Source organism: Ambystoma mexicanum, chromosome 6q (genome assembly GCF_040938575.1).
Source record: "Ambystoma mexicanum isolate Mex_15411 chromosome 6q, UKY_AmexF1_1, whole genome shotgun sequence".
In the NCBI taxonomy this organism is placed as follows: Eukaryota; Metazoa; Chordata; class Amphibia; order Caudata; family Ambystomatidae; genus Ambystoma; species Ambystoma mexicanum.
In genome coordinates, this window is record NC_090937.1 from 496687388 (window position 1) to 496700610 (window position 13223).

The window sequence follows — 13223 nt, forward strand, 5'->3', positions numbered from 1 at the left end:
ATATGACGATCCTCTTGACAGGTTTTGTTTTGGTAATGCATTTTTATAATATAGTGCAGTGGAAGTGGTTTCATATCCGAAAAGAGAGCAGCAAAGAAAATGGGTTGCACCAAAGCTTTCCCCCAAATCTGCATGATCTACTGCACCGTTTTAGTGCCCTTCGGATGTGCAAGTATACATCCCAAAACATGAGGCCTCATTACAACTCCCGCGGTAGCCGTGCCGGTAAAAACGTCAGGCTGCCACCAGAGTTGTGTTTCTGGCGGTCCGTGAAGCCAGGCATCGGAAAATGTAACTCCCCATTCCCATTCGAGTCCCATAGGACTGAATGGGGGGGGGGGGGCGGTAGCACCGGCACCATTCATAATCGTGCCGGTGCTACTGTCAAAGTCTGCGAGCGGGTGCCGTTCCACCTGCCAGGTCAGACCTGGCAGGTGAGACAGCATTCGGGCCCGTAAACGTGTACTCTGCCGGTCCGGTAACAATGGTGCCAGTAAGCCTACCAGCACCGTTGTTACCGGACCGGCAGGGTCGTAATGAGTCTTGTATTACCATAAGGCATACATAATTATATATTTATACAAATATATATGTGTGAGAGATTTAAGCCTAATGACCCTTACTTCAAACGGCTCCCAAGAAGAGTTTTGTCACTCTGGACTCAAAATGCCGAGGAGGTGGGCACTCAAAGTTTAAGGAGAAACACTTGTCTGCAGGAGCATGCAGAATCTCCACAAATAACTCAAAACAGATAGAAATTCTGGTTCTAATGACTTCCTTCCTCCCACAGATTCGTCAGATATTTTATCCCTATCCTCAGCGCAGCTGGTCTTTGGAACCTTTCTACCACCAGAAGTGCAGCATGTCTCCATGTCGGCTCCACCCCAATGCCTCTACATGCCGCGGCCGGACAGGACATCGGAGGCAGTGTATATTGCGGCACCTCACCACCTGACCTCTGTTCCTTTTTTCTGTGCACTGTTTGTTTTGGTAACACGCTCTTTGATTTTTGGATATTTTTCAACACCATGCCCAACCCGGCGAATGCTTTGTGGTTCAAACCTTCAATGGATTGTGGCTGCTAGATGTCGGTATCAGATCCACACAGGATTTGTCTCTGCTGGTTGGCCGTGGATTACAACTCCCAAGGCTGCAGGTCGTGTCAGTCCATGCACCTAAAGGCCCTCAGGGAAAGGGCAGTGAAGATCTTCACATGCATCCACAGAGCGCCACATGGCACGGTCCCGTTCAAGGTCTTGTGATAGCCGAACTGAAGAGAGATAGACCCTGCCCAAGGAGAAGGAGAAGAGGCACTGCAAAAGGTTTTGTTCATTGAGAGAATATTCACACCAGCATTCTTCTTCGTTGAAAAAAATGAGTCACCCCTCAAGGGATTCCCCAGAAACAACCGTTCAGGTACAGTTTCCCACCCAATCTTCAACCAGGAAGAAATGGGAGCAAATTTGCCCCAACGTCTTCACCAAGGCGGCAGTAGCTTCAGACTCTGTGCCGACGACTTCAGCAACGTGGCTGATGCCTTTGACCTTGGCACTGATGGTGCCTCTAGCATGGTCGGGACCCACTTTTTATTCCTGGACCATCAGGGTTCCCACAAGGAAATACACCAACATGCTTATGGACTCTAGCCTGGACCTCAAGGGTGATGAAGTCTCCTGGCACTGACAGGTTCTGCCTTCATGTGTCAAGGCATCAGTGCCAGTCCAGACCTCGTCTTCAACGTCATTAGGGCAGATCGGCATCATAGACACTGAGGCTTCCTTGGAATATACCCCTCTCTCTATGAAACCGTTTATGTCAAAGATGTACCAGATCTATGACGAGAGGAGGGGTACTTCCCAGTGGATTATTTGGGGGAAGGTGAAGACTTCCAAGAGCTGGCTGCAGATCTTCACGAGGCTAGTGGTCTTACACCTCCCCTGAGATAGGTATCCTCCAGCCCCTAGTCTGGGTAAGCCTCAGGCATACTTCCAGAGGTGGATGGCCAAGGTTGCTGATACCCTAGGGTTATCAACTCCTTCCAGACCAAAAATGTATGAACATTCTGGATGGAGGACACAAAAGGGACACTTGCTACTGTTCAGCGTGGTAGTAGAGCTCCTGTGCTAGAGGTATTACAGAGGCCTGCCTCTGCACCTGCAGAGATAGAGAACTAGCTAGGAAGCATCCTGCTCCCTCGGACACAGCTTTTTTTGTCCACTAATTCCTCCCCCGAGAGCTTAGTGGTACAAGCCATAACTGCAAGCCTGAAAACATACATTTTTCTTGCACTCCCCCCCCCCGAATGGAGAGAGTAAGAGACAGGACGCCTGGGGAAAGAAGGTTATTGCCTCGGCAGCCTAGCACTCTGGGCAATCAATGGTTCTTGTGCCCCAACAAAGTTTTGGCCTTGCGGTCCGTGGTGGCCAATGCAGCAGTCCACATCCCTGAAGGGGAGATGAGAGAAAGATTTTTTTTACCATGATCCAAGATGGCAGGGAGGCTTCCCGCCTTATTCTGCAGTCAAGATCTGACACTGCTGATTGTGTCAGATGCTCTATAGCCATGAGTATGGTGGTGAGGTCTCACTACTGATTGAGGATGTCAGACTTAATCCAGGACATACAGGCGTGGCTTTTGAACATGCTATATGATTGACAGGACTACCATGTTCGGGGCTAAGGCAGAGGTTCCAGTTCTCCAGAGTAACAGCAAAGTTTTTGGGTTTAGCCGGTCAGCAACCCTCAGCTCACTCTACAAGTGGTTGGGACCCTTTTGCACCTCCCCTACATACAAAGAGAAGGAAGTCAGGTGGCCCTGGAGAGATTGCAGGGCAGATGCTTCCTGGGAGGAAGTTGTAGAGGTGCATCTAGGAGAGGTTTGTCTGTGGTCAGTGTCCCTTCTGCCACCCTGAGTGTAAAACCTCTGAGATTTTCTGCCATGAGTCCCCTTGGGAGGGAGAATCTCCCGGTTTAGCTCAGAATTGTCTCAAACCACATCTGATGGGTGGGCCTTACAGGTCTTTCAAAATGATAGTGTTTCCCTTTCATGCAGCATGCTCCTGGCTGTTTCCCTCACACCACCACCCTGGCTCCAGATTCCATCCTCTCTGAGCAGGGATGTCAGCTTCTTTCAAAGAGCTTGATAGATCTGGAACCTTGCTCAGAATGAGGCAATGCTTGGTATTCCACTTATTTTTCAGGTTCTCAAGAAGGTCAGGGGCTTGCGTCTCATGCTGGATCTGGGATTTCTGAATGTATTACCTATGAAATGAAAATTTCAAATGGTAGCTCTGTCCCAGATTCTTCAAGCCCTCAAGCTGCAGGAATGGTTGGTATCACTGGACCTTCGGGATGACTACTTCCATGTGCCCATTCATCTGAAGCAAAGGAAGTACTTGAGCTTCAGAGTGGGCCAGCATCACTACCATTTCAAGGTTCTGATGTTCAGTCTTTCTTCATCACCCATGGTTTTCACAAAGCTGCAGGCAGCGTTTGCATCTCACCTCGGGAGGGAGAGCATTCATGTCTTTCCCTCCCTGGACGACTGGCTTGTCCAAGCTCACTCCCCTGCCCTAGTGTTGGAGGATCTGCTCTATATATGCAGTGTGTTACACAGCTTCGGCTATTCCCTGAACTTCAAAAAGTCGAAGATTTCACTATCCCAGTCCCTCTGATTTATCAAGGTGGTCTTGGACACTAGCCTGGGCAGAGCATTCCTGCCCTTCGACTGAGTGGCGAACAACGCCTGGATGGTCCATGTCCTTCTATCACTGTGACAAGTTCCTACCTCAGCTTTTCTGCATCTAGTCGGCCTCATGGCCTCCTGCATCCTGATGGTTCTAGAGGACAGGCTGCACATGAGATCACACCATGAGCTCCTTCATTGCCAGTGGTCGCGACTTCAGGGCGACATGTCAGACCATCTGTAGGTATCAAGCCGGGCGGCTCAAGACATTGCGTGATGGTCCCTGAGAGACAACTTGCTGAGTGGCGTGTTGTTTTTGACAACCATGGCCCCAAGTGACAGTGGTCACTGACACTTCTTACGGGTTGGGGTGCTCACCTGTCAGACTTGGCAGTGAGTGGACTGTGGTCTCCCTCAGAGTCTCGGGAGCACATCAATTTGCTGAGGGTGAGGGCAATTAGGCTTGCACTAGTTGTTTTCTTCTCCTCTGTGAATGAAGGACAAGCCTGTATTGGTCCTGATGCACAACAGAGTGGCCATGCACTACCTCAACAAGCGGGGTGCTTGCCACTATACAATGTTAATGTGGTTCTGGAATCTCCGGAACAATGTTCTGCTAACGGCTGGCCATTTTGCCGGCAGGGAGAATGTCACTGTAGGATGTGTTGAGTAGACAGACTTCAGCGTCCCACAAGTCGGAGCTCTGCCTAGACATTTTAGAGGAGATTTTCTCCTAATGGGGAACTCCTCAAGTCGATCTCTTTGCTTCTAGTGTGAACAGCAAGTGCAGTTATTCTACTCCAGGGAATTTCCTCATCAGCGATCTCTGGGTGACACATTGACCGTTGAGTGGACTTTCAACCTCATTTATGCATTCCCACCGATCCCTGTCTTTCTGCAGGTTCTCATGAGATTGCAGCTGTTCGGAACCATGTTAATTACGATCACTTTGGACTGGGCCCACAGGACGTGGTATCTGGAATTGCTGGACATGTCCATCTGCTGTCCCTAGTGCCGCCTGAGGAATGTGGATCTACTCTCTCAGTTAGAGGAGCGGGTCCTCCACACGAACCTCATCAGCCTGAACTTTCATGTTAGGTTACTGAGATGGCGTATATTTTCGGCTTGGTGCTGTGAAAGAGCTCTGGACACATTATCCTCTCCTTTATCCCTGTTATTGATGTTTCTGTTATCTTTGGCCTAATCAGGCCTGCACTGTGAACGAGTACCTCACCACTATTTTAGTTTTTATGCAGCCCCTTGGAGCAGGGCTCGTTCTTCATGATCCACACAGTTATGCAGTTCTTGCAAGGTTTATGTAACCAGTTTCCTCCACTCCAGCTTGTGGTTCCGATGTCCGATTTGAATTTTGGAGTGACATTCCGTATGGAAGGTCTGTTTTAGCCCCTCCATTTTTGTTCTATTAGATTGCCCACCATAAGATGATATTCCTGATCACCATCACTTCTGCAAGATAGGTGAGTGACCTCCGGGTGTTATCTGTTACACCTCCCTATTTGGTATTCTCCAGAGAGAAGGTGACGGCGAGCGTGCAACCCTCCTTTCTTCTGATATTGGTCTCGGATTTCCATCTCTCTCAAAAGATCCATCTTCCCGTGTTTCTTCCTCCAGCCCATACTTCCAAGGCAGAGGAATGGTTCCATCGGCTGGATCTGGTGCAGGCTCTCAGCTACAATGTCTCTTGGACGATGGACGTAAGGAAAGATTACCAACTTTTTGTAGGTTGTGCTTGGGCTCATAGGGCAGTGACAAAACAGACCCTGTCAGGTGGGTCATTCTCTATACCTCAGAATGTTATGATGTGGCTGATAAGGATATTGAGGTTATCAGAGCTCATTCTAACAGAGGAATGGCTGCCCCCTCTGCCCTGCAGAAGTGAGTCCCCCTCCTGGAAATGTGCCAGGTGACAACATGGGCTTCTCTCTACACGTTTTCTGTGCATGACCACTTCGATTCCCTTTCAGGGCAGGACGCCTACTTCAGCAGGGCTGTCTTCCAGAGTGTTCTGGTCTAGGTGGTGTTCTTTTCTCTCCTCCCACCACCAGATCCTCATACTGCTATGGGAGTCTATCATATATGAGAAGTCCATTTGAGGAAGGAATCCATTAGAAAAACGTATTACTTACCTCTCAGTAATGCTCTTTCTGGTGGATGTTCCTCCCACGGATTCCTCCTCACTCTCCCAACCTGCCCCTCTTGGTGGATGGCTAGTAAACCTTTTTAGTTCTGCGGTCCATCAGCATCAGAATTCTTTGGAAAAAAGGGTGGAACTCAGGGCCGCAGTGCCTCAATATATACTGGGCCCGATGTCATGTCCAGCATGGCGTGCTTAGAGGCATCGGGCGGAGCCAATGCAGAGGCACGCTGCACCCTCTTGTAGCACAAGTGTTTCCAAAGATCAGCTGCGCTGAGGATGAGGATATCATGGATGAAGAGTCTGTGGAGGGAACAGTCATCAGAAAGAACATTAGCCAGAGGTAATTTGTTCTTTATGTAAGCACATAACAAAGGTGGTATTTGATCATACAAAAATGGCATGTGCGATCAGATAGCTGAGGCATGTATCTTTTGCTTCAAGAATCTAAACATGGCTTCTAAAATTCAACTTGTCAAAGATGTAATGGTAGTGGTCAGTACAGTTCGTTTCTAATACACTATTTATTTAATTGGTGCCATTACTATGATCATTGTTCGTGAAAACGTGTTTTTCAAATCTATCCTAAACCATACTATTATAAATGATAAATGAATGATAAATGAATGATGCACCAGTGACTGATCAAAAGTACAATATAAGGAATATGAGGATGATTGTAATTTGAATTTTAAGAAATTGCGGCATCCAACATTCCTGTAGCAGGACAAGCAAGCAATGATTTGGAATGAGACGTATTTGTACTTGGTGCATTACCATTACGGAAAGTACTGTTATAATACCTGCTGTAATGTGGATAGAGATATTGGTGTTCTCTTTAGTATTTCATGCTAATTTCCAGTTTTGTCACTTCCAGAGTATGGGTCATAAGCATGATCTCATTCACTTTGGGGGATACACATATGTGGTTACGCCAGCCTCAGCGTTTCCTTCATCATAGCACTGACACTACATTTTCTTTGTTCTACTGACCACTTGCCATGCTCTGTGCATGGAGAGATCACTCACAAATGATGTTCTACAGAGTAATCAAATAAGCGATGAATGAGGACATCGCGTAGAAGTCTTTCTGTTTGTGCTTCTTTACGCTACTGATCCTGCCCCAAAACTCTATTGCTCCCAACACTCAAATTACACAGCGCACTACTCTTGACTTGAATAGGGTGGCCGATTAAGGCAGATGGATTCAAGTGTTCCTACACACTTGGGCACCTTCCCCCAATTTTTATGAGTGATCATTCAACCTACCACCTCATTCTTCTCCCCGACAGATGGTTGAATATGAAATGTCAAGTAATGATCAATGCAAGTATTGCACGGAAACATTGTGTGGTTTGCTAGTAGGCGTGGTCTGTAAAGGAGTGTGTCTGCAGTCTGTTGAGGAGGCTGTACGTGTTAATGCTGGTTAGGCGTAGTAGCATGCTTCGGTGGCAAACCCATGGCTTGGCTCTTCCATGAATGGTTACATGGATGCGTTCTTTATCAGTGCAGCTCCTGATTTCTGTAGGATCCTTGCAACAGGCACGGTCGAGGAACACAGTAAATGATCCAACACATCTCTGAAAGTTTACCTATCTTCTTTCTTTCAATGCTGCTTTGGATGTTTTCAGTAAACTTCACCTGCCTACTGCTCCTCCCCCTCTTAATGAGGGAGAAAGCCTGGTCAGCAGAATCCTTCAGCTGGGGCCTCCTGGGACCAAATTCATTGGGTAGGAGAGACTTGAGTACAACTGGATGGATGCCGGCTCCCCCATCCTTCTATTATTGTTTCTCGTTTTTATCATTGTGACCATGGCATTTTCCCATCTTATGATTTACATTGTGTTTGCTTTACACTAGTGGATGACCTCCCAACCTCTGTGATATATGGTTTTGATTTTTGTGGACTGTATGTATCCTTTTTTTTTTTAACTCCTAGGTGTGTTTTAATTTGTTTTTAAGCATGAAGTGTCTCTTATGTAAGGTGGCAGCTACTAAAGTTGCTGACTTATGTGCCTCAGCTGCTTAAATCTCAATAGTTTATTGGCTATAGCTGTCATTGAAAATGAATTCAGAAAATTACTTCTGAATTCAAACAGTAAAATAGCAGTATGCTATATTAAACACACATATACATTAGAAACTGATTGACAGTCTCTGTGGCAGAACATTCGTGGGTTGTGTTACCCTCACTGACAAAACAGTGAGTTTGTACTGAAGATTAATATTAATAAAATGCAATGCACATGGGTTCTATTATAATGCTCTGATTCCCTGAAATAGTCATGGGTTTGGGGAGGAACATGCAACAAACAATCACCCTGAACATTTTGGGCACTGGCTAATTTGTTGAGAGATCCCTGTCACATAAACTCTTGTAGGAGTACAGTCTGCTGATCCAGAGACTGACATTCAAAAACACACGTTTGAGATTGCGGTGGCCACTCCAGAAGAAGGGTTGGACTATAACTCCCATCAGCCGCAGCCACCATAGAACATGGTGAGGGGTCATTGGAGTCATAGTCAAAGCATCTGGGGAGCTGCAGGTTGCAGGCCCCTCAATAGCGCCTATACACAGTTATTCAGCAGTTTGGCATTTAAAGAGCTGTCAGGTCACTTAGTATATGCCCAAGGGGGATGGCTGAGGGTCCGTGGCTACAGCCCACATTGATTTGATTTCTTTATGTGACTTTCTCAGGCCTGTGATTGTGGAGATTCCTCACTTTGCGGCTCTGCGGGGCAAGGAAAGGGAGCTGGTGATCCTCCGCAGTGAAACTGGGGAAAGCTGGAAGGAGCACTACTGCGAGCACACCGAGGATGAGCTGAACGAAATACTCAATGGCATGGACGAAGGTGAGGATTGCATCCACCCATGAGCTTGGCGGTCAATGGAAGGGGTGCATGGTTTTCTCATGTGGTTAAGGCATGTCGTGTATTGACCGTTCTTTTAAAAAATGGCCAACTTTTCCCGCTGTCTGCTACTACGCAGTGCCACCTATTCATTCCTCTTAGGCCACCCTCATGCTTCATTGTCCCCTAAGGACAGGACTTCATCTACATAATCCGTCGCGTTGACCAAGATTGCCTCCAGTTAGAGATACTACGAGAATGTTTTGGATGTGCCCTGGCACTTGTTGACTTGTAATACAACATGTGTGATCTTCTCACGGGTACATGTAGGCTTCTTGTATGCTGTAGTCAAATGTTTGCACATGAAGAGGAATGCATGCACATGTATTATCTCATGGGACAGCAATTGAAATGGGACCTTTCTGAGGATCCCCAAACATGTGTTAGGGAACATTTTAGCAAATGTGCCTCTAGTTTCTATCCACTTGTGCCAACATTTGCTAGCGGAAGGAGCCCGACCAAAACTGCTTCTATGGTGGTGAGTCTTTCTGAGGGTTTCCAGTGATTCACTGCATGATACAATGGTAGGTAGTGGAACCTTAGGCATACCCCAAATTGCTGCATAGTGCAGTGGTTGTGATTACATCTCTTCCATGCGCGTGTATATGGGTGATTGGTAATGGTGACCACCATGAAAAAACATGGTGACGGCTATTACTATTGACTACTTTTGCTCTTAGCATAGGCCAAAGCAGACGGCTAGCTTCCCGGTAACACCGGGACATTACAAGCCCCACCGGACCAGGAGCTAGGTGTCGGTAAAATGTTCTTCCCCATTCCCGTGGAGTCCCATAGGAAACGTTGTTAACGGTGCCGGTGCTTCCGTGGCGGTCTGCCTACCGTGGCCGCTGTGTCCGGCAGGGTCTGACCTGTCGGCCATAGCAGGTCCGGCAGGCAGACTCGTAGTTTGCTGGTCTGGAAACAACGGTGTGGGTAAGCTTACCGGCACCGTTGTTTCCGGACCGGCAAACTTGCAGTGAGGCCCAGAGTCCATAGGGATTGTCACCTCTCCTGCCATATCAGCATGCTCCTGCAGACAGAGGCGCGTTACGGGGTGCAGAACACACCGAGCAGATTTCCCCACCATGGGTCCCACTCCATGCACGGAACGCAAATCCAATGGTGCAGATAGAGCAACACCCACAGAAATATAGTTTCCATTGGCATCTCGAACATTCTATTTTGTGAGCCCTTTTTGTTTTTCAAATGCTGCTGATAAAAGCATTTTAAATATGTATCCTCAGCTACTGCAGTGTCAGAAATGATTAAATATTTGGTAGAAACCTGCATGTTGAAATACCGTGTGTGTGTGAGCCATGTTTCTGTCTCCCCCCAGTGCTTGATACATATGAAGAACTCGAGAAGAAGCGGATCTGCCGTATCATCACCCGGGACTTTCCGCAATACTTTGCCGTGGTGTCGCGTGTCAAGCAGGACAGCAACCTGATAGGGCCCGAGGGGGGAGTGCTGAGCAGCACGGTGGTGCCGCAGGTGCAGGCCGTCTTCCCGGAGGGAGCACTCACCAAGAGAATCCGTGTTGGCCTGCAGGTAGAGTAAGGGGTCTCATCGGTGATCTACTGGGGGGGTCGGGGGGGCTTCCCTTGCAATGAAAAGGAAAGTCCCCTCCTGTACAACATTGCATTTCAGATTTACCTTCCATTCAATTACTCTGTAATCTGCAAAGCTGATGGATGGGGTTATGGGACATTGAAAAAGCGGAACAACAGCTTTTAAAATAAATAACGACACTGCAGTGTCATTTAGATAAATAACCTTTAGGCATTGTCATCGTAAATAATTTCGTATTACATATTGTTTCCTGTTCTGCCATCTAGTGGCCTTTTAGGGCATAACAAGACAGTTAAACAATGTGTTGAATCCCACACAAATTATTATTAATTTTGTCTAATGTATTACATATTTATTTTTATTTACAGGGGTGCACCCCTCGAAATCCCCTTGCTGCCCCTTCCCTCCCCCATACCCCTGTCCCACATCGTTGCACAACCCCAAGCCCTCCTTACTGCTCATTCCCTTCCCCCAAACCCCCACAACCAACGCCTATACTGAATGCTATCAAGACTCATTATCACTGATAATTATGATATATTTTTAATCACAAAATTGTTTTTTCCCTAAGCGATTTTGTTTTTAAGCTATATTTTTGCACTCTATTTTTTTAATGGAGGTGTTTTCCACCGATAATATAACTGGATACTGATTGGTGGAGGGTTTTTAATAAGTCATAAGTACTGCCACTGATCTGGGCAGTCCTTCAGAGCATCATTATTTCAGTCTGCTGTGCCCTTACAGACGAGGAACATAATATGCAAATCAGATTTGGTCCCAAAGGGGGAAATGCAACATGAACAGAGCTCTTCTGCATAAAACCACAAGCAATCCGAGGCATGTTTCAGCCGCAGTGTTGTACTCTTCAATCTGAGCTACCATTTTTGTAAGGAGTCTGATCTTACCCTAAGCACACACGGCCTAAGCAAGGTGCTCAGTTTGTTGGCGTGCGTGAAATGCTGGTCAGTTGTCCAGAGGTCTAATGTGGCGTGCTTATAGGTTCGTAAAATCTCACACCTTTGACTGCAGCCCACTCTTAACAGTGAAAGGTGATAGAGAGAAGCCCTCCCAACTGCAAGTGAGTCGAGGCTTCTGCTAACCATTAACTCCCACTAAGAAGAATTAAAAAAGCAGCGGGATCTGTGTTAGCTTGATACAGACTGACATTTGTTTTAAACAAAACAAGCAATCATAATTAGGCTAGTACACATTTTGTAGCATACAATTTATATTTCTTAAAACGTGTTTTTTTTAAATAACACTGTAATAAAAAGTTGAATTTGAAAGTTGTTGAATGTCTAGTTTGATAAACAGGGGTGGACTGGGAACCAAAAGAGGCCCTGGAAATTGTTTTCAAAGTGGCCCCATATTCCACATTTTGAGCAAGCCCAACCCTTTTCCTACGAGAAAATTGGAAAATAGGCTACCTAAGTGGCCCACGGTGCAGAGGCCTACCAGGAAAACTCCAGAGTTCCCTGTAGGCCAGTCCAGCCCTGGCCGGTCCGCGGTGTATTTTACTGCACTACTATTGCAGTCAAGTCCACCTCAGGACCACCTGCCTACCTTCTGCTGGTCTGCACCTTCCACCCGACTGAGCCGAGCCGTTGCTTTCAGTTTGCTACAAAGATAATCTTTAAGCGCACGCACACTTTAAAACAAGGTTTCAGTTCAACAAATTTTACAATTAAATTGCTTAGCACAAAAACAGAACCTTGTTATTTAAATACAAAATAAACCAGTTAATTCACTAACACATTTTGTCTATAAACTTACATTTTGTACTTATGCATAACAACTCTGAAATCTATATTTGTATTAGCACCATGTGCCCATAGCATTATAGACCTCAGGGGACTAGTTATCGCTTAGGATAATGGCCGTTCCTCAATTTATGGCCCTCGACTTCACCTCAGGCCATAACTTGGTGATTGGTCAATGTCCCGCAATAACCACGCTTCCCTCATTCTAGAAGGCTACATTAACTTCCAACTAATTAATAGTCATTCCTTCTGCACCACTCTGCATCCTACTTGCATACCTCAAAGCGCAGCACAAGGCTATTAATCCAAACCTCACACATTTTAAGCCACCGCATAACGTACAATATCGACACGCATGACAACATTGGGTCTGCGGTTCACAGCCCCCTTGCAACCACTGAAGACAGCAACACCCACAGGGATACGGTGAAAGGAAGATGGTTTATTATCCAGGGTACCTAGTTACAAAATCTGTGCGCACGGACGCACGCACACACACACTTTTCAACAAACATATGGCACAAATCACACTCCCAAATTCGTTGTTGCCTCTGCCAAACTTAATAAAAGTGGAATACAAAGCACCGCACCCATCAAAAGTTTGGTCATGCACTTTTGATAGCACACCAATAAATGCAACAGTTGGGTAATATCTTTAGAGCCAACATTCTTTCTTGGTCTATCTTACTGGTAACCAAACAGCCGAGGGGCCTTCTACCATGCACTCGGTTCATGTGTACCTCGCACACCCAACATACAATATATATGAAAGTTATGATGCATTACACATGGTGAGAACTGACGCTATGGTACAGCCAAATCGCCCATATTTTCAAAGAGCCAACGCAATTATTGAGAAAAACGTAAATAAAGTGCGGAATTCCCTATATTTGGGATCTGTATAAATTGTAACCCACATTTTAATACATTACTTGTCTATAAATGTTCGATTTCCAAAACCGTTTCCCATAACTAATTTATTTTTAGGGATACTGGCGTCTTTCGTAAAAAGCAATGTCATGATTAATTCTCTACATCAGTCGGTATCATAAGAGCCGTCTTTCTTTTATAGTTTTGCATGCATGCGATTTCTAATGCTCCTCAGCCATTTTCCAGACTTTGTAGCACCAATTACCATCTCAAAT

The 13223-nt window shown here is 46.2% G+C and overlaps 1 protein-coding gene across 40 annotated transcripts in view; it reads left to right on the plus strand.

Annotated features, from left to right (window-relative positions):
• The window catches only part of ANK2 (ankyrin 2), a 1645279-nt gene that overhangs the window by 1384083 nt on the left and 247973 nt on the right, over positions 1 to 13223 (plus strand). For 26 of the 40 annotated variants that reach the window (XM_069630993.1, XM_069630997.1, XM_069630984.1 and 23 more), the window contains 3 exons: positions 7471 to 7569; positions 8538 to 8692; positions 10086 to 10297. In XM_069630993.1, coding sequence (XP_069487094.1) covers positions 7471 to 7569; positions 8538 to 8692; positions 10086 to 10297 — 466 coding nt within the window. The remainder of the gene's footprint in view (positions 1 to 7470; positions 7570 to 8537; positions 8693 to 10085; positions 10298 to 13223) is intronic. The other 14 variants (XM_069630996.1, XM_069630998.1, XM_069631015.1 and 11 more) reach the window with 1 other exon arrangement.